At 38.0% G+C, this 22186-nt stretch overlaps 3 protein-coding genes across 3 annotated transcripts; 2 read left to right on the forward strand and 1 right to left on the reverse strand.

The window, feature by feature from the left end:
- Positions 1-1366: 1366 nt before the first annotated feature.
- Positions 1367-9083, forward strand: LOC131311905 (uncharacterized). The gene is made up of 9 exons (XM_058339541.1): positions 1367-1525; positions 5541-5925; positions 6379-6412; positions 6555-6746; positions 7080-7169; positions 7619-7684; positions 7779-7870; positions 8596-8643; positions 8740-9083. Exons 1-9 carry the CDS (start codon positions 1516-1518, stop codon positions 8858-8860), a joined length of 1038 nt encoding a protein of 345 aa, XP_058195524.1. The 5' UTR covers positions 1367-1515; the 3' UTR covers positions 8861-9083.
- Positions 9084-10181: 1098 nt separating this feature from the next.
- Positions 10182-17808, forward strand: LOC131311983 (M phase phosphoprotein 10). The gene is made up of 14 exons (XM_058339660.1): positions 10182-10752; positions 10906-11195; positions 11316-11362; positions 13634-13751; positions 13940-14047; positions 14158-14295; positions 14786-14854; positions 14969-15010; positions 15199-15267; positions 15494-15565; positions 15675-15728; positions 15846-15987; positions 17191-17256; positions 17349-17808. The coding sequence occupies exons 1-14, from the start codon at positions 10389-10391 to the stop codon at positions 17363-17365; spliced, it is 1596 nt and encodes a 531-aa protein (XP_058195643.1). The 5' UTR covers positions 10182-10388; the 3' UTR covers positions 17366-17808.
- Positions 17809-18735: 927 nt separating this feature from the next.
- On the reverse strand, positions 18736-20383 carry LOC131311984 (glutaredoxin). The gene is made up of 4 exons (XM_058339661.1): positions 20191-20383; positions 19265-19353; positions 19076-19174; positions 18736-18952 (listed from the first exon to the last, which is right to left on the reverse strand). Exons 1-4 carry the CDS (start codon positions 20292-20294, stop codon positions 18882-18884), a joined length of 363 nt encoding a protein of 120 aa, XP_058195644.1. The 5' UTR covers positions 20295-20383; the 3' UTR covers positions 18736-18881.
- Between the last annotated feature and the right edge of the window lie 1803 nt (positions 20384-22186).

Here is a 22186-nt window from a genome sequence, read left to right on the forward strand (position 1 = left end):
TTTGAAAATATTTTCAAGTTCTAATCAAACACCAAAAAATAAATGTTTGAAGTTTGTTTTTTGAAAAAATATTTTACATATTTTACATCAAAACAAACGGAGCCTCAGTGAAAATACGTACAAAAGTTTCATTTCGAATTCGCCACGTGCGCGTACAGTTTTGACAGCGGCTGAAATGTTTGTCCCGACGGATCTCTGTTGTATTCTTGAACTAAACTCCTATAATTATCACTTTGAAGCTAACTGTACTAATTACCTGTTAGTATAATAATGAGAATATCTGTTTAACGATGCTTTCCGTGAATAGTTGTTTATGAAGGTAAATTGCATGCAAAAATGCTACTGGTACAGCAGCTGCTGTACCAGTAGCACTACTCAATTGCATGCGTAAGTTTCGGTTTTGGACGGTCGGAATTTAAATGAGACTTTTGACGATGCTTTCCGTGAATAGTTGTTTATGGAGGTAAATCGCACTCGTAAGTTTCGGCTTTGGACGGTCATGATTTAAATGAAACTCTTCTCGGAAAAGTTTCATTTAAATCCGGACCATTCAAAGCCGAAACAGACGGCTGAAATCATGCGACTCCTTGAATAAAGGAATCATGGCCCCTCCATGAATAAGTCTTCTTTTTTTTTTTTTTTTGTCAAGATCTGTGAATAAGTCAATCTCTATAGACTCGTGCTATCTACACAGATTTCATTGTGGGGCTCACTGCAGATCCCACACAAATAATCCAATCCGTTCATTAAATTTAAATTTTTTTTTCAAGAGTCCACGAGAAAAATAATCTCAATCCGATACTTATTGAGGCTCAATCCAATCATCTAACTTTTCATTCGGATTTCAGAATATTGAAAAGTTAGATGATTGGATCGAGCATCTATATGTATCGGATTCAGCTGATTTTTTGCGGTGGCTTTTGAAAAAATGTCTTACATTTAATGAACGGTTTGGATCATTTGTATGAAATTCGTAGTAGACCCCATATAATGATTTGTGCATGATATGTGTATGAAAAATCTATGTAAATGGACTTTCTGATCTCTATAATAATACACTACTAATGGACTGATTAGGTTGTCAGAATTCTGCTCAGACATGTGTTTTGCCTCAGCCCAAGCATTCAAAATGCATGAATCAAGGGAACCAACTGTCAACCCGGAAAAGTTTTATTTAAATTCAGACCGTCCAAAGTCGAAACAGACGGCTGAGATCGCGCAGCTTCGTAAACAAGGGAATCGCGGCTCCTCCGTGAATAAGTCAATCTCTATAATAATAGACTACTAATGGACTGATTAGGCTGTTAGAATTCTTCTCAGGCACGTGTTTTGCTCAGCCCAAGCATGCAAAGTGCATGAATCAAGGGAACCAACTGCCCAGCCCATTTCTCATGACCTCTGCCATTACAAAAACTGGGCTGCTAAACACCATTAATTTGGCACTTAATTCTTATTATCAACTTGTGAAAATTGTGTATTTGGGTTAATTAAGTTGGATTTCACCCCCTTGCAACAATGAATTCAGGTAGGTATTCTCTCTCCTTTTGATTTTGGAATATGGGATCTATATATTCAAGTAAACTTAACAATCTAGAATTAGTAAAGGATCCTGTCATGTTTGTTATTCCGAAATTTTTTTAATGTTTTATTTATAGAAATATTGGTGCAGGTTAGGATTGTCTTTAGCGACGCGTTCATGGCCATAACGTTAATTTTTCATTCTTTGTCTCATTCGCATATAATTTGGGATATCTGATGAAGTGGGATTTCAAATTCTACCATTTAACCTCGCAAAATGCTTTTTTCTAAACTTTTCAATAGGTTGCTACGGGTACGTACAAATTGCTGAATTCACGGTGTCATGATTTGTTGGAGCTAAAAAAAAGGGACGATGTGGCGATGTTAAAGCACCGAGTAAAATTTTTTATTTCATTTTTTATGAGTTTAGTTGAACAGATTTTTGAAGTTCTTTTATCAAGGGAAGAAATAAAGTACCCACGTTGATAAGCTAAAGCAGAATTAGTAAACCAAATTACTGGAGCTTGGCTTGATGAGAGTTCGTCTGAGATTAACTCCAATACAAACAAGTAAAGCTTGAACAAAACTAAAGTTTTCAAATTAAACTTGAACAACCCACTACTTAGTTCGACTTGACTCGTTTACTGATCTAATTACAAAATTACCAAGGTTGAATCTTCATCATTGATTTTGCTTTCTTATCAAGAATCTTCAGGGTTGATGAATTCTATTCCTGGCAATTCCTTGGCCCATATCACTTGTCAAAAATGGACTTTAGCACCATCCTCTGCTGCCCAAGATTACATCATATGGTTCATTTTCAATTGCTTTGTCCTGGGGAGATCAAAAAAAACATAAGGATCCGTTTGATTAGCGAGATAATGGTAGAAAATACAAGAAAAAGAAAAAATATATACGGAGTACTTTTTTTGTATTCACTTGGCAATAATATCTTAGAAAGTGGTAGAAAGTAAACTTTTCTGTACAACCCTCTGAAGCATTAGAGCTTGCTTTACTTTTTCTCAAAAAATGTGCATGGAAATTTTATTTTCTCGAGAAAATAAACGAAAATTACTTTAACTTCATTCTTTATCCTCTTCCCTCCACATTTCCTCCTCAAATTTCAGCAATTTTATTCCCTTCAAACAAGGATATCTTATTTTCTTGCAAAACTTTCATTTTAATCAAACGGATGTGAGGAAAAAAATATTTTTTCTTTTTTCTTTTTTTTGACTTCATTTTCACTTTCCATTTTATTTTTCTCACTAATCAAATGGACCCTAAGCTACTTTTGGGGATGACAGAAAAAAGAGAGCTTATGCTATACACACGAGAAATTTTTGGGTGCCGGGTGGGTACCATGTGGTGCCCACTCGGTGCATCCGAGCCGTCCATTTCGATTTTGGTCGGCTCAGATTTGGAGAGGGAAAAATGAAAGAGAAAGAGGAGAGAGTGGTGGGATGAGAGGAGAGAGAGGATTTTAATTTGAGGTCGTTTAACACACTTTTGGATGGCCCAGATGGGCTGCTCGGGCACCACGTGGGCACAGCCACATGGTATCCATCCAGTACCCAAAAATTTCTCTGTAAGAGCATCTCCAGCCTTGACCCATTTTAAGACTCAAATTTAAAAATGGGGCAAAAACCACAAAAATCTCTCTTCAATCTTTGACCCAAACGCTTCCCCATTTTGGGTTTTACCCATTTTTTTGCCCAAATCTGAGACAACTTTTGCCTTGACCCATTTCTCCAACGGCTAGTTAGAGAGAGAGAGAGAAAGAGGGAGATGTGTAAAATTGAGGTTTGATGGTTGGAGATGTGTCTACCCAAAATGGGTTTTTACCCCAAAATTTGACTCAAATTTGAGAAAAATTATGGGTGAAGGCTGGAGATGCTCTAAGCGCGCGCGCACGCACGTACATATATATATAGCAAATAACTTTTTGGGGGGTAATATTTTTCAACCTATTTTTCTTTGTATAATTGCCTTTTTTGTTCTCTATCATTTCACGTGTAAACTTTTTTTCGTATGAATAGACAGTGCTATAAATTCACATGTAGAAAGGAAAAGTAGTCCAGGAAAGAAAAGGTCAAGGAACACACCCGGAATCGTTGAATACCTGTAGATTCATGTGCATCGAAACGGCTCTTATATCCCGAAGGCGAATTGTGTTTCAAAGTTGTGTTCGTAAAAAGGAGTACGAAAACAGTTACTACTGTTTTTTTACCTTGTCTCTCCTCTCTTCCCTAGTACAATTTTTACCTATTCCAAAGCAAAGAAGCAAAGCATCTGCTGCATCTCCCACTCGCCCCACCTTGCCTTAGCTTATTAGCCAAAATAAGTATCCCTCCTTGCTTTGCCTACACTTAAGAACTTTCCTCTTCCTCTTTTTTTTTTTCCTCTTTTGCTTTAATTAAATGTTTTTCGCACCCGGCTAAGTACCCACCTAAAGTTTCGAATCTCTTCTAGTTTCACCTTCTCACCCCTCAAGGAACCAAACTCTCTCAAGGGTTTTGTTTTTTTTGTGTCTCTTTCATTGTTGATTAAAAAATGAAGTTAGAGTTGTTTTATATAATCACAGAACTTCGAATGTCTAGATCAGTTTACGCATTCCTCGACTAATCTCTATGAAACCAACCACCGTCCATTAGCGGGACTCAATTAAAGTCGGGGCAAATCCGTAGGACTGACCTTAGAAGGGTTAATTTGAGTCCATCAGACTTATGATGTATGTATCCACATATTAGTTTTTAAGTCTTATGTAACTTCATAAATCAAACGGTTTAGGATTATCACCATAAATCCTCCGGGATGGTAAAATAATTTATAAATCAAATCGTTCATCAGATAAATCCTACGGTTATGATTATGTTTGGGAGAATTCTCAATATCAACTGATAAATCGATTGTTCCAATTGTTTCGAATTTCAAAGTTGACCACATTTATTAGTTGTCTTTTTAAGCCTTCCCTAATTTATATTCTCATATGATGGTATTTTACTTTTCAGAGCATTCATATATGTTTTAATACCTAAGCCTTTGTAAGAAAAAACGGAAATCTAACATTTATTTTCATTCTCTAATTGTGTCTAGACCGAAGAGAACATATAAAATATAATTAGTTTTTTTCTTGGAAATATCGAAGAGAACATATAAAATTCTTTATTTTTCTTTAAGACTGGAACAGTAAAATACAGTAATTAGTTTTGGAACAGTAAAATATAATTAGTTTTTTTTTTTTTTTGAAATATCCAAGAAAAAGTTCAAAAAAAATTCCGTCAACATTAACGAGTTGTGTCGTGCCTTCAGGAATAAGCACTCGCTAGTACATGCATAAAACTTGGAGAATAAATTATATAAATCGGAGCGGTGTAAACATTTATTTCTTCCAAATCAATTACATTGCGCCACGCCATCGAAACAGTGCACCGGCCGTGTAAATAATTTAATCTCTAAAACTAGATGTATAACGACCTTTTACATGGCTAGTGTTTCGTCATTCCTTTCTTCTTGTGAATGAACTTTCAGGTTGTACTCTGTTTTCCACATCTTCTCAGATTGTGTGTTGGAATTTGATTCTTTGCTTGAGACCTTGATCTCCAGATTTATTCAAAAGACATTCCTATTTCCACATTCAATACTTCTGCAGTTCTTCTCGATTCTTTGTTAGAGCCAAACTACCCTGTTCTTCCTTTTCTCAATTCAACCTTATGGATTTCCTGCAATTCCATCAATTCTCTGCTGCATTTGTTGATTTCTAGAATCATAACAACAAAACCCACATTTCAAAATCTCTTTTGCTTTACACATTTACTACCAGTAAACTACCTGCAAATTTTGTTTGTTTTTTTTTTGTCAAAATTGAAGATCAATTTTTTCTTTCTCTTCTTTTTATTTTATTTTATTTTATCAATCACCATCCTTAGGATTCCCATTTTCCAAAAAAATGATTTTCCCATTCGGAGTTCCAGAAATAAATCAGAGAATCATTGCAAGTAGTAACGACATGAGTTCCTTAACAGGATCATCATCATTATCATCCTCATCAAGAGATTCATGGCAGCCAGTGATGACTGCAAATACAGCAACACCAAGTTACTGGTTTAACTGGAGGTTCTTGATTTGTTTCATATGGGTACTGACGGCAATGGTCTTCGCATCCACTCTCATTTCGAAGCACGAAGGTCCGCGGGGGAAGCCGAGACGCGGAGGGGCGAGGAGAGAGAACCAGGAGGAGAGAGAGGCGGTAGGGATGCTGTACGCGGATGAAGTGTGGAAACCGTGCGTGAAGGGAGTGCACCCTGGCTGGCTTCTGGCCTTCAGAGCTATTGCTTTCTTTGTGCTCTTGGTTTTGCTGTTGCTGAATGTTCATGTGGATGGTGGTGACATTTTTTTCTTCTACACTCAGTGAGTAGTCCTTTTTCATTCTCTAACTTTGATCTCTTTCATGTAAGTTTTTCATGTTAAGATAAAAGAAAAAATTGATTTACAAACAAAAGTACTTTCATACAGAAACTCCGTGCCAGAAAAGTGGATACGCCTTTTTTGACATTGTTTTTCGACACCGTAATAATATAACGATGACATTGTTTGGCATGAATGTACGTAAGGCATTTTTATTGACATTGTTTTCCGACCCTGTAATAGCATAAGGTTTGACATAGATCAATTCAGAAGCACTTTTTTTTTTCTTTTTTATTAAAAAGAGAGCAGATAGAATTCTATTGGTCGAATTCGGGACCTTACGATAGATTTTGACTTTACATATACTACAATTGGATTAAATTTCTTCATGACACGCATTTTGATTTCATTAGAGTTTATCGCGGGTTTTTTACTCAGCGAATTTTGATTGGACAGGTGGACATTTACACTGGTAACCATTTATTTTGGGGTATGTCACCGTTTTTTTAAGATCATTTTAATTTTTGTACGATTACCCTTCTTCGTTATTCGAATCTATGATTGAATTGATTTACTTGATATGTGTCGTTCCTCACGGCTTTCGATCACTTTGAATAATCGCATTTTTGTAGCTTGGATCAGTGCTCTCCGTTTATGGGTGCTTCCAATATCAAGACGAAGAGAGCCGTGCCGATCATAGAGTGAATTCTGGGGAATTTGATGCCGAACGAGGCACTGGTGCAAAACACATGGGGTCCAACCAAGAACACAGTACTCGCCGAATAGCAGGATTCTGGGGTTATCTCTTTCAAATTATTTTCCAGGTGAATTGAATTCCCATAGCTAATTCAAAAGTTTAGTGATGCTGAATAATCAGATTCTTCATTTTCGAAAAGAGCTATGCATAGTTTGGCTTCGTCTCTGTATTTCAAATTTTCTTGCAAACTGCGTGTTGCGCAGAATTTTTTGATTGGTCCCCCTTGATTCTGGGGGGCCTGCCTACTGTGAAAAATGGAAACCTCGGGGCATAATTTTTCGTCTTTTTTTTTTCCCGCCCGTTTAAAGATCTCAGTTCCTTTCTAATTAGTTCTTTAAAGATCTCAATTTGCAGACTAACGGTTTTGTCACATTTGTTCATTGACTTGTTTCTCGTCTAGATGAGTGCAGGTGCTGTGATGCTCACGGACTGCGTTTTCTGGTTCATTATAGTCCCATTTTTGGCTATCAAAGATTACCGATTTAATTTTGTAAGTGATCAACTGCACAAATGACCCTTCAAGTTATTGGGATTTTAGAGGGATTCTACAAATGATACTAGACGGTCCTGTCGAATCTCTTTGTGGGTCCTTCTCAGACTCATGTCGATGGTCAAAGACGTTTACTTTTTGAGCTCGTCGAGAATATCAATCGTGTTGATTAGATATCAATCAATACATGATCGCAACACAGTCATCTTGAAATGACGAGTTTTGATCCTGTGTGCGAATCTATTTTGTTAAGATAACATCCAATTAACATGATTTTTGGCATGATTGATGTTTTTGACAAGCTTTAAAAAGTGTACTTTTTCGGTAAGATCCCACAAAGTGCTCCGACTGGAGAAGATCACGAAAGAGCAATTTTGTTTCTGTTGATCGAAAACCCTCTTTTCTTCCCTTTTGTTTCTGACCAATGCCTTCGATTTTCCACTATCCAGTTGATAGTTTACATGCACAGCATCAATGCCGTTTTCCTACTCGGTGACACTGCTTTGAATTGCCTGGTAAGTTTGAGGTTTGCTTTTATGGTTTCAATCGTTTTCAGTTACCGATTCGGTCTCTTGATCGTTTTCCCCGTATCGTTTTCAATGTTTTCAGCGGTTCCCCTGGTTTCGAATCGCGTACTTCTTCCTCTGGACAGCAGTTTATGTAATTTTCCAATGGATTGTCCATGCTTGTGTCTCACTCTGGTAAGCTAGCCTACGTTTGGTCTCTATTAGGAGTAATGCTAAAAACACAGACAAATGGCACCGCCCCTCTCACGTTGGGGGAGACTTATCTGCGACGGAAGCTATATGTACAATCAGTGTGCACATATGTGCATATGTGCAAGGCCGAACCGAATATAGCTCAAGTGCAGTCACAAATTGATATTTTCTTCCCTTTTGATGAATCTACCCTTAATTATGATAATAATTGTCCCAAGCATGAATCGAGTGCACCAAAAGTGACATATTTGTCCCATTTTAACACTATGAATTTGTTAAATCGCCAAAAAATGTGTACGTAAGACACACACAATGCCAAAAAAGTTAAATTTTGCAAAAAAATCATGAATATTAACTAACATCCATGGATTTCTACCCACATTTTACACATAGTGAGGTGCTTCGTGCACATCGACCCTCACATTGAAGACAGCTGCTATTTATTTTTTGATTATTAATCCATATTTATGTTTTGGTTAGCAAATAGGGAAAAAATTGGGCATGTTTCTAAATATTAATAACATTGCCCTTAAAATTCTGTTTCCGGCCCCGCATAAGTGCATTTCTGCATAAAGTGGCTCCGCCCCCTGTGTGAGAAGAGGGTACCTAAACAGTGCCATTTTTACGTGCCCGTAGTTTTTCCCTTGTACAATGAACACGTACGACTCTCTTTTCTTACCATTTATAACGATGTCGATTTGAAACAGGTGGCCGTACCCGTTTCTCGACTTGTCAACTCCACTCGCTCCGCTATGGTATGTTTTCATCACAAGAAACAGTTCATCAGTTCGTTCGTAAGGGTGCCTAATCTAACCTTTTTTTTCCAATGCTAAAAATGGCGAAAATTGCAGGTATTCGTCGGTGGCTTTGATGCACATACCTTGCTATGGAATTTTTGTGTTGATCATGAAGTTGAAGCACTTCCTGTTCTCAAAATGGTTCCCTCACTCCTACCAGTGTGTGGTGTACTAATTCATATAGCAGCTGATTACACCTGTGAAGAAAGAATTTCCAAGTTCAAGAAACAATGTAAATTTTCCATACACTGAAAAGGCAGGAAGAAAGATTTGCTAAATTTTGCACAGAGGGATACAAACAGTCATATAATCGAAGACAGAATGTCATTGATTGATTGATTTAGGTATTACATAAATGTGCAAAAGAATCCATAGGAAACATCCTATACTTCTTAGAATCTCTTTTTATGAGTTTGCTCTCAAACCACAACTCGGAAAATGCAATACATCGGTCGGTGACAGTGTGAGCTAATGTTCGCGTGTTTATAGCGGTTGTATTCGACCAGAGTTGCTCGAGCGGATCAAAAGTCACTCGAGCGAGTTGTGAGTTGTTTGAGTGACTTATCGGGACATGCTTCAGGGTGGAGATTTCGTCTGATGTCGCGCCTGACCTTCCTCGGGCGCATAATTAAAGTCGCTTGAGCGGCTTCCCAAGAAATTCATTGTCATTGTTCAAGAGTGATCCTTGTTCATGCTTTGAATGACATTGCAACTATTAACGCACTCAATACTCAATACAGAATTGATCCTTTTCAGGACGAATCCGAACAACGTACTCTCCAAAACCAAATACTCCATGGAAAGGCGAATTACAACCCAATAGCATGTGAAATTTTGAAATTTTCATTTCAAGATTTGGTTCAGAGATAAAATTAATAATCAAAATTTTTACAATTCAATTTCGAAATTTGATTTGATGATTTATAGACGAAATTTTGAAAGTTTATTTCAGAAATTGATTCAAAGATTAAATCACACAATGTGTGTTCCACAGACTAACAAAGAACAGAATCTTTGGGTTTGGTGTGGATACTGGATAATGGATGCAAATACAACTACAGGCACACCATTTGGTGCACACCAAATGCACACTGCGTTGTGTGGAATCCATCTCGGGGTCACACCCAAATGATAGCCGCTCAATTTATTTAAAATGTATTCTCAAAGATCTCTGTAAAAAATTAACTCATCAAATATCGATAATGACTTTGTTCGATTCTGTGCTCATTCCTAATCCGAATGTGAGTATTTTTTTTTACAAAAATCTTTACGGACTCCTGTAAAAAAATCAGCGCAGTTAGATATCCGTAAGAACTTAATCGATTCTGTGATCATTCTAGTCCCAATGGTCTAATATGTCACAAAAATTCTATAAAAACAATTAAATAAGTTGAACGGCTTCAATCGTTTTGGTGGGACCCCGAGATAAAGTTGCGCACAATGCAGTGTGCGAATGGTGTAGTAAACAAAGGTGAGGGGGTGCACCCGCACATCGACTAAACTACAAGGAGTTGTAACTTAAATTTGCCCTAAAAGTAAAACCGATCTCGACCCTCCTCTGGCACCACTGAGAAAATCTTCTTTCACGGTTTTCGCCTCCACACATAAAGGAAAAAAACGAACCATCACCGTCGCAGCGCCGCCGTCGAACGGCCTTTCTATTAGCCACGGCAACCTCAAACGACACGAACGGCGGCAAAGGAATGGAGTCCTTGCGCATTTTAAAATCGGCGGAGCCACCGCTGTTCCTCGCGCCCTCGGAGAACCTGTCTCAAGCCGCCCGCGCAGCCTTGGAGCACATATACTCGTCTCTCAAACCGTACACTCCGAAGACACCTTTCGAACGGCTGTTAGTGAACGGGTTCGACTCCGAGCAGATTTGGCAGCAAATCGACCTCCAATCCCAGCCGCTCATCTCGAGCCTCCGGCGTGAGCTGAAGCGGTTCGAGAAGAATCCGGAAGAAATCTCGAAGCTTTTCTGCGTGGATGAGGAGAGAGAGGGTGTAGAGAGAGAAAGAGAGGGTGTTTTGGAGGGAGAGGCTGAGGGTTTTGAGGAGTTGGATGAAGGTTTCGTTGGAATATTACTATTTTGGAAGTTCCAAAACTTGAATTATATTCCAATATATATCTATGACTCCTTATTGAGTTTATAATTCCGTATTTGTATTATTCCATATTCTTATGTCATTTATTCTGATTACTGGAGTAAATTTCTAACAGGTTTTGATGATGATGACGATGACGACGAGGAGGACGAGGACGAGGAGGAAAGTGAAGAGGGAGAAGGGGAAGAGGATGAGGAGGATGGAAATGATGATGGGGAGAATGGAGTTGAAGATAGGTTTTTGAAGATTAAGGAATTGGAGGAGTATATGGAAGAGGACGAGGCGCGAGAGTATGGAATAAAGAAGGAGAAGAAAAGAGGTGGCGGTAAGTTGTCGAAAAGAATTGAAGATGATGAAGAAGATGAGGAGGAGGAGGAAGAAGATGAGGATGAGGAAGGTGATGGGGTGAGAAACTTTATCTTATTTTATGCTGGTGCAAATACTGTTAATGTTGGGCAATACGTGAAATAGATTTCGATTTGCGATTGTTTTGTTGCTTCACATGATTCCTACTTTATTTTGTAGCTTGGAGTTTTCGGAGCTGACCTGGGTGATGAAGAAGAAGGAGCAAGGTGCTCTGCCTTTTCTTTTCTATCTTTTCAATTCTGTTTTCGGCTCTTTTTTGAATTATCATGATGTGAGAGTTTAGTTCTATGAACTATCTACATAACAATCTAAGTGATAAACAGTAGGTATATCAATGTTTTATATGAGAAAATCTCACTTTCTTAAATTATGGTCTTAAAGTATCCGGTAAAGTCGATAACGGGTCTTTGTATTGATGGAGTATTGGTGTTGGATATTGCGATTATTAAAGGTGGTGTGGGCAGGTTCACAGATGTCAAATATCATGCGTAGAAGAGCTCTTTGTCTAGTTGTGATGAGGAATGAACTATGAAGTAATAGTTACCTCAGGAGGTTCCAATCTTAACATAGATAGTCGAAGATGTGAGGTGTAGCCAGTGGTAAACATGATAATTTTGCGATGTTGGTTTTGTCATAGTGGGCGGTGTTGATGTCAAGGTTGTGGAAGTGTTAGTAGTGGTGTTGTAGTTGTTGTGGTGGTGGATATTGGACAGTATCAATATTGGTGGCATCATGGCAATGGAGTGGTAGCACCTATGCTCTAAGAAACTTTGGTGTTCTATAAAATTGTTTTGGCTTGGCTTTTCTGTTGATGTAGTAAGCCTGTGGTAGCAAGTTTGTATCTCAATACGGCTTTTGTTAATGTGGTGTTCCTCAAAGTTTTTGGTATGTTTTATTTGATTGGGTGGGAATTAATTACTCTCCAGTTGCTTTTAGAAGCTCTGTGCTTGCTATTAGATATGCAAAGGTTATTGTCCTTCGCAGCAGGAAACAAATTTTTGTTGTGTCTCTAGATTGTAAACCTCTCTATGAGCATGTTAGCAATGCAATTATACTTGTTCTACGGTCTTGGGTAAAAATCAACTCTATAAGCTAGCTATTGAAGTGGGGGTGCCCTCATACTTGTCTGCTTCACATTTCTTGGGACCTAGGTGATGTGGGACTTCACTTCACACCCTCCCTTATGCGCAGTGTGCTCACTTGACTGCACTTGTTTTGTAGATAGAGACATGCACCCTACCCATTCCCCATACTTGGCTTTGATACCAAGTTAAGTTATCAATTGTTCAAAATCTTAAGCTATTAGGAATGTATCCAACAATATATATCATGTTGTTGAACTCTCTCCCTCACGTTCAACTCCATCTTGCACTTTGGGATGACACCAAACTTGGAGCTAAAATGAATTCAAAGGGAAGATGGAGAATGCAAACGGGCAAGAAATGCAATTGGAGAGACTTGAACCTAAGACCTTTCAGGATGGTGGAACTAAAGTTCAGATACCATTGTATACGGTCTTGGGTAAAATTCAACCCAATTAGCTAGCTATTGAAGTGAAAGTGCCGTCATGCTTTTGTACTTCATCTTACTGTGGTACCCATGCCACTCCGACTTCCCTTCACAATCTCGAATCGATGGGTTGATCACAATGGAATGGTGTGATTTGGTAGCTGTTATTTTAGAGAGGAGGATAAGAGGGAGGGAGACATGGCGGAGAAAGTTGGAATTCATTGAAAACCCATGTCATGGCTAAAAGAACCTTTCGATTTAATTTTTTTTGTATTTTGGTCTGGAGCGTTGGAGACAGGATTGTGCATTTTTCTTTTTTTGACGATCTTGTAAGGTCTTCATTTTGGTCTGGAGCATGAGTTCTACGAAAGAATAGGGGTGTAATGACAGATTAACAACAACCCTTTGAAGTGGTCTAAAGCCTTCTTACTTTTGGCACACTTCACTACATCAAGGTAATAGTAATGAATGAGATTAGGTTTGATGTAATCAATGTCTTCTTAACAAATTCTGAAGTTAACATGTGAAGGAAATATAGGGTAACTTATCTTGTGATCATTAGTACGTGCATACATCTGTCTTTCGATTTATTGTTTGATCACCTTATGCTATTTTTCATTGCCAACTTGATGCCCTGGCCGATATCATACTTGGATTGGGAATCAATTCATCGACCGTTATATGTGGCTAATGTCTTAATAATCTGGATCTGAAACAGTGAAACCTCAACTGATGTTTATTTTATAGAGTAGCTACTCTAATTAACCTAGCCAGTCCTAGATTATACCTGTTAGTTTCAGTAGCACATTGCTTTGCTTTCACTATTTTATTCACTTAATGTTGTCTCTCTCTCTCTCTCTCTCTCTCTCTCTCTCTCTCTCTCTCTCTCTCTCTCTCTCTCTCTCTCTCTTTTTAGTTCTTTCCACTAATCTTTCTGCGTGGTCATATGCATGCTACATCCTTTTCAGATACGAAGACTTCTATGGCCCTAAAAAGAAAGATAACCAGAAAAGAAAACCAAAACAGATGGATGAGTCAGATCACTTGGGTGATGAGCAAGAAGATGACAAGACTTTGGGCAATCAGGTAATTGACTGTTATTGTCATATGTATGAATTCTCATGAACAATTTTGTTTTTTGATCAGACTAATGAACATCATGCTCCTCTGTTTGATACTTGCAAGATTTGCTGCTTGACGGGCACCATTATTGATTGAAGCACCTTTGGATTATTTGTCCCATTCATTCTTTTTCTTTTTCTTTTTTTCTGCAGGAGCAAAATCTTTCTACCCATGAAGAACAGCTAAAGAAGGTGCAGACTAAAATAGAGGAAATGGAGAAAGCAAACTTGAATCCAAAAACTTGGACTATGCGAGGCGAGGTAACATCTCATGTTTTTGCAATCTTTGAGATATCAATTCGTGTAAATTTCAGCAGTGCACTACCAAATGTCAATTGGATTCATAACTTTTGCTGTCAATTTGATGACAGATAACTGCTGCTAAAAGGCCAATGAATAGTGCATTAGAAGTTGATCTAGATTTCGAGCACAATGTGAGACCTGCCCCCGTTATCACTGAGGAGGTTACTGCATCTATCGAAGAGTTAATTCAGAAACGGATCCTCGAGGTGAACAACAATTTTTTATCCACGATTCTGAAAATTGTGATGGTAGTACATGGTTTTCAAAGGACAGGAAAATTAGAGCTTCTAAGATACAGATGCACCAAACTTGTATTGAAATTTATTCTGATATAGCACTATTGGATTGGAATGTTGTCCTTTAGTGGTCATTTAATCCTTTGTGGGCCAAAGACTCAGAGTTTGCAAATGCCGTTGGCAAATTGTTTGTTACAGATAAGATTTTGTCCGTCCTTCATTAATTATGGAGTAGAAAATCATAGTCCTTTTTGTTATAATATGGATCTCTTCAGTGAAAAGCACACATCCCAAACCTTTAGTATTTTCATGTATTCATTCACCATAGTGTTAATCCATGAGTTGCTCTTGGTCTATAATGTTGTTGAAGTAATTCTAAGTTTCTTGTATTAGTGTTGCATAAAAGTGCCGAACTTTGCATGAATTGGTTCTCTCTCTCTCTCTCCCTCGGACTTTTTAGGGGCATTTTGATGATGTTCAGAAGGCTCCTGATCTACCATCTAAAGCACCAAAAGAACGCAAGGAATTGGTAATCATTGTCCTCTTAAGTATTTTGTTTCTTTTAGTTTGATCTCGATTTTGTTCCCCTTAAAAATTATTTAAGTGCAACATAACTGATCTTCTTTTTAATTATGTTTTGCAGGATGAGAATAAGAGCAAGACGGGACTTGCTGAAATTTATGAGGTTCGGATATTGTAAATTTAATTCACTGTTTGGTGTCCATTTTCTTTGGACTTCTTTATATAATGCTGGCTGAATCCTTTATGATTTGTATGTTGTGAAGTGTTTCAGACCACTGATCGTGAAAATGCATTTTGTTTATGTAGTTTTACCTACCAAGCATTTGAAAAATTCTTCTCTTATCATTGCAGGAAGAATATGTTCAGAAAACTGGCCTAGTTTCCACAGCATTATCCTTCTCAGATGAACAAAAGAAAGAGGTGCACTTTGATTGCTTTGCTTATATGTTTTTGATGTGACAATACACGAAATGTGAACCGGTTATGGTTCCCCATCTCCCTTCTTTCTCTCTGATGCTGGTGGTTTAACTGACTACACAGCAGTAACAAACATATGTTCCATTTTTATATTTTCCCGTTTTTCTTGTACTGTTAGCAGTTTCCATTTATGATTACACTCACTCTTGGGATCTATAATTGTGATCAGGCAAGTATTCTGTTCAAGAAACTGTGCTTGAAGTTGGATGCTCTGTCCCATTTCCACTTCACACCAAAACCGGTATGCCTCTCACTTCTCCTGTCATAATCTGTGTAAAGAATTGAATGCAATATTTGCTTGCCCTATGGTAGCTTGTTGTTGCTAATCTATGATGGGTCAACTTGGACAGGTAATAGAAGATATGTCCATACAAACAAATGTCCCTGCTCTGGCAATGGAAGAGGTAATGAAATCTGATATTTTCCTTGGAAATTTCAATGGTGTTTTGTTTAGTCTTTGTATTATATCAATCTAAATTCACAGTTAATTAAGTACTGTGTGTGACATCTTGCATGGGCAGATTGCACCTCTGGCAGTGTCGGATGCTGCTATGTTGGCTCCTGAAGAAGTTTTTGCCGGCAAAGGAGATATTAAAGAAGAAACAGAGCTAACACAAGCAGAAAGGAAGAGGAGAAGAGCTGATAAGAAAAGGAAATTTAAAGGTAAGCTTATTCAAGCCTCTGCTACTTAGCATCTCCTATGCACAATAGCTAAAGCGGCAATTTTGCCTCTACGGTACCTAAAATGTTAAAAGCAGCAACCTTGGTCCAATGCAAAGATGCTATTTTCTTCAATTCTCTCTTTCTATGAAGTCGAATTTAAATTGCATTGTACCCCCTTATATAGATAAAAAATAGAAAAAAATCATGGCCAAAATTTGGAAGATGGCCCAGGGTTTGGCCACTGACAATGTTGCAATCCTTATAGCCATGCCTTGGGGATTTAAAAGTGGATGATGGCTTCTTCTTTTTTTCTTTCTTTTTCTTTTTTTTTTTTTCTTTTTTTTAGCATTTGGCAAGTTTTTCTGAAGTGCTGCATTTGGCAAGTTGAAGTTGCTCGTGGTTGTTCTGTATGAAGTTTCCCACTGTTGGTTCTTACTATTTCCTTACCTCCATCAAGAAAATTGCTGACCAACTTGGCTGCAATTTGGTTACTATGTTCCTTCCCTTCTTAAAGAGTTACTAATAGGTGGCCTTTGTTTTCCTAAAACAATTCGAAGCCAATCTTTTCCCAGTTCAGTGGTCCAAAAAATACATGGTCGCCACCCTGGTCCATTTTCCGGTACACCAACATTCTTTAAACTTTTACTCCATCTTTTTCTTCTTCTTGTTGTCCATTAGATTTTCACAAATAAGTTATGACACTATTCGACAAGACAACTCTAGTATTGAATCTGTCATTTTAGACCACGAATACAATCCAACATGCTTACCTAAGAAAGTCCATTTCATGGTAGCTTTTGTTTTCTGTTATGTTCTTTCATGCGTGGATAGTTTTTCAACTGGACCTCCTTCTACACTTTTCATTCATTGAAGTACATATATTTAACCAATCAAATCATCTTACCTCATGTTCTGTACGTGGTTGAATGGTCAAGGAGTAGCACTATTGGTCAACTTATAACTGTTGTTTCTTGACACAAGTGCAATAAAAATCAGAAATTAAGGTTTCTGAGTGATTTTCGGGATGGACTTGTACTTGGCGTTCACATGATATGCCTTTGTTTTCTTTCCACTTTGGTGTGTTCCCCCAATGGATTCAGGGAGTTAATTCCTGTGTCCTGTGTAACATAGCATTTTCCATTGCTTTAAAGATTTCATTACCAATTTCTTTTTCGGCCATTAAAATTGGCAACATGATCTCAGTGGAGTCGGTGAAAAAGATGGCAACGAAGAAGGCACGTGAGAGTGCAGTGCAAAATCATGTGGATGGTGACGATTCTCTCTCTTTAACCTTTTGGTTAGATATTCTTGGACCCTGGCAAATATCAATACCTCACTATTGCTATTTCGTGGTTTTACAGGCAAGGGAGAATCATGACTTTCAAGCCTTGGATTTCAATTCACATGGAGTTTCATCCCGCCCATTGCAACTTCGATTATGCTTGCAGTTTTGAACTTGTCAATGGTAGGCATAGGGACCCCTATTTGCCCTTTCAAATAGGGTTAATTTTAGTAAAATCATCAGGTGCAAGCTCGTTTGGAGTTCTGAGGACGTATGGTAAGTCCAGGAAAAACGACATGAGGGAAGACGAGGAGTACGAGGAGTATTAGGCGAATGGGGCTTGATTTTTCAATTTTGGGTGGTTTGGTTTCCTCAGTTATTTATATAGATTTTGGGTTGGTAATTTGTAACGTTGAAGATAATTAAATGCAATTGCAATCCCACCCTCAGAGAGACCTGATGGCATGATCCAATCAGGGCGGATTCAGGAATTTGTTTCTGGTCCAAACTTGGAATATAAATTTTTGATGATTAGTGTTTATGCTGTACTTTTAAGTTTTCGTTACATATCTTTATAAGTTGAACTATGAGAAATTTACTAGAAAGCAAGGCTAAAATTCTACTGGGAAACCCTAATCAGTTCGACCAAAAACTATGTGCACTCCTCTCACCATTCATCCCTTTCTCTCTCATAATTGCCCTTCCGGTGTTTTTCCTTCTCTCACACCCCTTTACTCCACGTTCTGGCAACTCCCCTTGTCAAATGGGCTTCCAAACAGGGGATTCGTTGCTAAGCCACATCATGTGCATGCGTGAACATGAGCAAAAGCTTGAAAGCACCTTTTCAAAATATCCGAAACTACTAAAATTTGTGAGAGCGAGGATTGAAAACGAAGGCCTAGAATGAGAATTGAGTGCAGGATTATGGGATGCAACTTTGTTGTCCTAAGTGCGCACTGAACTCTGTTGTTGCCAACTACAATCCCTTAGAAGATCACACCCTTTCGTCTGAACTAATATACATTCTGAAACTAAATAAGGTGGATACAAATCCGTCACTGTCGCTGCACATGAATATACTTGTTGCTCGTTTTCTTTCGCTCACGATCACCTCTCAGGATACTAACATACGAACAAAGCCCCTGCTCGTAAAAAAAAAAAAAAACACAAAACTATGCGATTGTATCTTCTGTCTAGATTCTCTCCATCCCAAGCCCATATTGAAGAGGACGGCAGAAGGAACCCCGAGTGCATTCCATCTCACTGGCACCACACTTCCAAAGGACATAACAAGTCCCAAAAGTAGAAGTCAATAACATGCAAACTGGTTTACAATTTATGAAAGGTTAGGCAAGTTCCAAGCTTGCGTAACTCCAGAGCTCTCTGAGATAAAAGCATGCAAAAGAGAAACGCAAACATAGCAGGAGTACGTCAAATAGCAGAAAGTTCAATTGGTAAACATCATATCGGCACACAAATATAACTTGCATTCATTGATCAAATCTCCTTACAAACCATGTCATACAGTTTGTATCTGGTGAACTTATTTTTGCTTCTACACTTTACATGCGCATCATCTGTCTTGTGTACATTTACTTACAGCAGTGGGGAGTTACTTGCCAATAGCACCGGCTTCAGTGAGGAGGGGAACAAGCTCACCACGCTGATGCTTCTGCAAGACCGCTGCAATCACAGGAGAGATTAAGATTCCCCTAAAAATATGGTAAGACCATCTTTTTACCATCTAATTTAGCAAGACCACAAATTAAGAGAAAAACTGAACGTAAGAGTGGTTAATGGCCTTACCATCACAGCCGCCATTATGTTTTCCACCAATGAACACATTGGGTACAGTACCCTGCCCAGTCAATTCTGCTAGAGCTTGTTGCATTTCACTTCCATCATCTACAGAGAATGATTAAGGAATTTCTCAGATAAGTGGAAAAGGATACATGAAAACATCATTTGCTATTGTGGCTATTAGTAAGTGCTCACTTTCCTCATCCAATTCAACGACCTTGTAAGTTGCCCCTAGTTTGGAGAGCAGTTGCTTGACCTGCTTGCAATATCCACAGTAGGTTTTACTGCAATAGAATATCAGATTAAGTTATACCTCGGTGGCACAAAATTAATATCCACATTAGGTTTTGCCTTAATTGATCGATGATGGTTCGGAGCGTAATTGTAGAGTTCCTAAGCTCGTATCTGAGGCTCAGAAGGACGAGATCTTGCAGAAGTTCTTAAACATCCCAGCTATGCCCCATAGAGGTATGCTTGCATTCTGCAAGAATTTTTCATAACAGCTTCCCTATTTTCGCGCATAGTCGATACCAGCGAAATAGAACAGTGAATAGTTGATGGAATCCACCTAAACTCATACAAGTCATTGAAGATACAAACATCTTTAGAAATCATAATGTTATCATCCATTCTCCCTTCTCAATCATAAGCCACCAAGTCAGCTTCCCTATTTAACCCAACGTATGCACTGACCACTGAGAAAACATGGTACATAACAAATTATAGGTGGGTGTTTGGGAGAGATTTTGGAGGTTCAGTTTGGATTCTGAATTACAAACACACACAAAGATATGTAAAATGGAGGAGCTTTTTGGATTCTGATAATACTTTCAATCACAAAGTCGTCCCAAAAAATCTATTTTACACAAATCAGTCAAACACTTCTATAGATTCTCCTTAATCAAAAACTCTGATTTGCAGTCCACAATTCAGAATCTAATAGAACATTTTGAAAGAATGGAGTTCCCAGAAGAACACCCCTAGCTGAACAACGCCATACGATTGGGACAAGAGAATCTCAGTTTGGCCAGATTTCATACAGTAATTCAATAAGATAAAGGTCATGAATTGCTTAAAAAAGCTTCATCATCATCATCATCAGAAGAAGAAGAAGAAAGAACCTGAAGACGACAACGGGGTTAGAGTCAACGATTTCCTTCACCTTGGATACAGCCATTTCTATTTCTTCTTTGCTCTTTCCTGTCGAACCGAACACCGATCCCATACTTATCGAGTAAACAGGGGAGAGAGAGAACAGCTGTTGTATGGTGGCCTCTGCTGCGTGTTTCGAACACCGATCCCAGTCTCCAATTTTTCTTGAAAAATCCCACTTTGGCCCCTCTATTTGACCCTAATCTCACGTTTTTTCCTTTCACTTGAAAAAGTGTTGTCGTGAAAATGTTGCGGCCATGACGTTAAACTTTGCGTCCATTACCAAAAACATTGCGTTCACCCTGTCAAAGTTTGCGTCCATGACCATAAACAATACGGTCACTATAGATACATTCCTATGCATGCGTGACAAAAAAAAAAAACACAAGATTTGTTAACAGAGAGATATATGTTGAAGACAGACAAAGTTTAACAAAGAGATATATATGTTGAAGACAGACAAATTTTAACGTCACACACGCATAGGAATGTATCTATACTTCTATACCTATCTCTACAATGAATTAGAGTCTAGTTTGGTTTATTTGCTTTACGGCATGTTTGTTTCCTATTTCAACTCCAAATCTTATTTTGAATGTTCTTCACTTCTTATAAGTTCTGTTGCATCAAAATAACAGGCTTGTTATTCACTTCGTTAATATGTTAGAGTTGACGGAAAAGTTTATTTTTGCACAGTTCATGGCATTACGCTTCCGCTTTTAAAATTTTTACATTGACTTTACATGATATACAAAAATTGGGAAAAAAAACTAGAGCTTTCTAACTTCTTCTTTTTTCTCCCTCATTTCTCTCTTTCTCTCCCATTCTAATTGTTACGTCCTACCCAATATAAATGCATTTCGTTTCATCACCTTAAAAATAAACCGATTTAAAGTTTACCCATTAAAGTTTACTCCTAAGAAACTAGTCAAAACTCCAACGTGTAAATAAAAGATAAACGATAAAATAATAGTACCAAAGTGTGTGTATATATATACAGTTATTTTCAAATAAAGAGGTCCTTATTTTAGTTAAAATAAGGACCTCCCCATTTCTCCCATTTTCCGATTGAATTTCGATGATCCGAGCCGCTCAATGTGTTTAAAACGTGATTTTAAGGGTACTCGCAAGAAATCGGCAAAAAAAATGACCGGGAAGGGCTTGATCCGAACAGTTTTTTATTGAACGGTTCAGTAAAAAACTGCTCGGATCAAGCCCTTCCAGATCATTTTTTTTTATTATTTCTCACAAGTACCCATAAAATCACGTTCTGAACACATTGACCGGCTCGGATCGTCGCAATTCGATCGGGAAATGGGAGTCCAGCACGGTAAGCCCTTGCGGGATCCCTCATTGGATATAAAGTGTGTGTGTGTATGTGTGTATGTGTGTGTGTGTGTGTATCCATTTTGGGCCGGAAGTCATATGTGCGTCTCATGGGCGCGTCCGATATTATTCCGTAAATAACTACTACTGTATATTTTGGACCGGAAGTCGGCCCGTATTTTGATAATTAATATCCGTTAATGGCATTTTCAGTATTAACAAATGTTCTCAGAATGTCCTTAATGGGTATTAATTATCAAAACACGTACTAGGCTGTAATACCCCATCGACTATTCGGGAATGTATAATTATCCGTGTTTATTGATTTGTCTTTTTACATGGGATAATGGGAAGATGGATAATTGGAGAAGAAATATGTGACTGGAGATAAATGTGCAGGAAGGTTTAATTAGTATATTGTGTATTTATTAGGAAAACTAAAATGAGATATTTTGCATGAATAGTTTAAGTGTCAACTGGGTGAGAGTATGTGCATGTGAAGGGAGTATTTGGTAAGTGTGTGTGCAGGTGAATTTCACGTGACTAGGATTATCAAACAAAACTTGCCGTGGATTTTAGAAGTTACATGTCTTTTGTTAACTTGGTTTTGGGAGTATTAGAGATACTCCTTATAAGGCT

This window comes from Rhododendron vialii, chromosome 12a (assembly GCF_030253575.1).
Source record: "Rhododendron vialii isolate Sample 1 chromosome 12a, ASM3025357v1".
NCBI classification, from domain to species: domain Eukaryota; kingdom Viridiplantae; phylum Streptophyta; class Magnoliopsida; order Ericales; family Ericaceae; genus Rhododendron; species Rhododendron vialii.

What these genes read in the sequence shown, in the direction of transcription:
- LOC131311905 (XM_058339541.1), top strand. An exon ending in ATTTTTTTCTTCTACACTCA is followed by an intron (nt 5,926 to 6,378) that starts GTGAGTAGTCCT and finishes TTGATTGGACAG; the next exon opens with GTGGACATTTACACTGGTAA. An exon ending in ACACTGCTTTGAATTGCCTG is followed by an intron (nt 7,685 to 7,778) that starts GTAAGTTTGAGG and finishes CAATGTTTTCAG; the next exon opens with CGGTTCCCCTGGTTTCGAAT.
- LOC131311983 (XM_058339660.1), top strand. Translation starts at nt 10,389, where the DNA reads ATGGAGTCCTTGCGCATTTTAAAATCGGCGGAGCCACCGCTGTTCCTC. An exon ending in TTCAGAAACGGATCCTCGAG is followed by an intron (nt 14,296 to 14,785) that starts GTGAACAACAAT and finishes CGGACTTTTTAG; the next exon opens with GGGCATTTTGATGATGTTCA. An exon ending in TCCACTTCACACCAAAACCG is followed by an intron (nt 15,566 to 15,674) that starts GTATGCCTCTCA and finishes CAACTTGGACAG; the next exon opens with GTAATAGAAGATATGTCCAT.
- LOC131311984 (XM_058339661.1), bottom strand. Translation starts at nt 20,294, where the DNA reads ATGGGATCGGTGTTCGGTTCGACAGGAAAGAGCAAAGAAGAAATAGAA. An exon ending in CGTTGAATTGGATGAGGAAA is followed by an intron (nt 19,175 to 19,264) that starts GTGAGCACTTAC and finishes CATTCTCTGTAG; the next exon opens with ATGATGGAAGTGAAATGCAA. An exon ending in ACATAATGGCGGCTGTGATG is followed by an intron (nt 18,953 to 19,075) that starts GTAAGGCCATTA and finishes CTGTGATTGCAG; the next exon opens with CGGTCTTGCAGAAGCATCAG.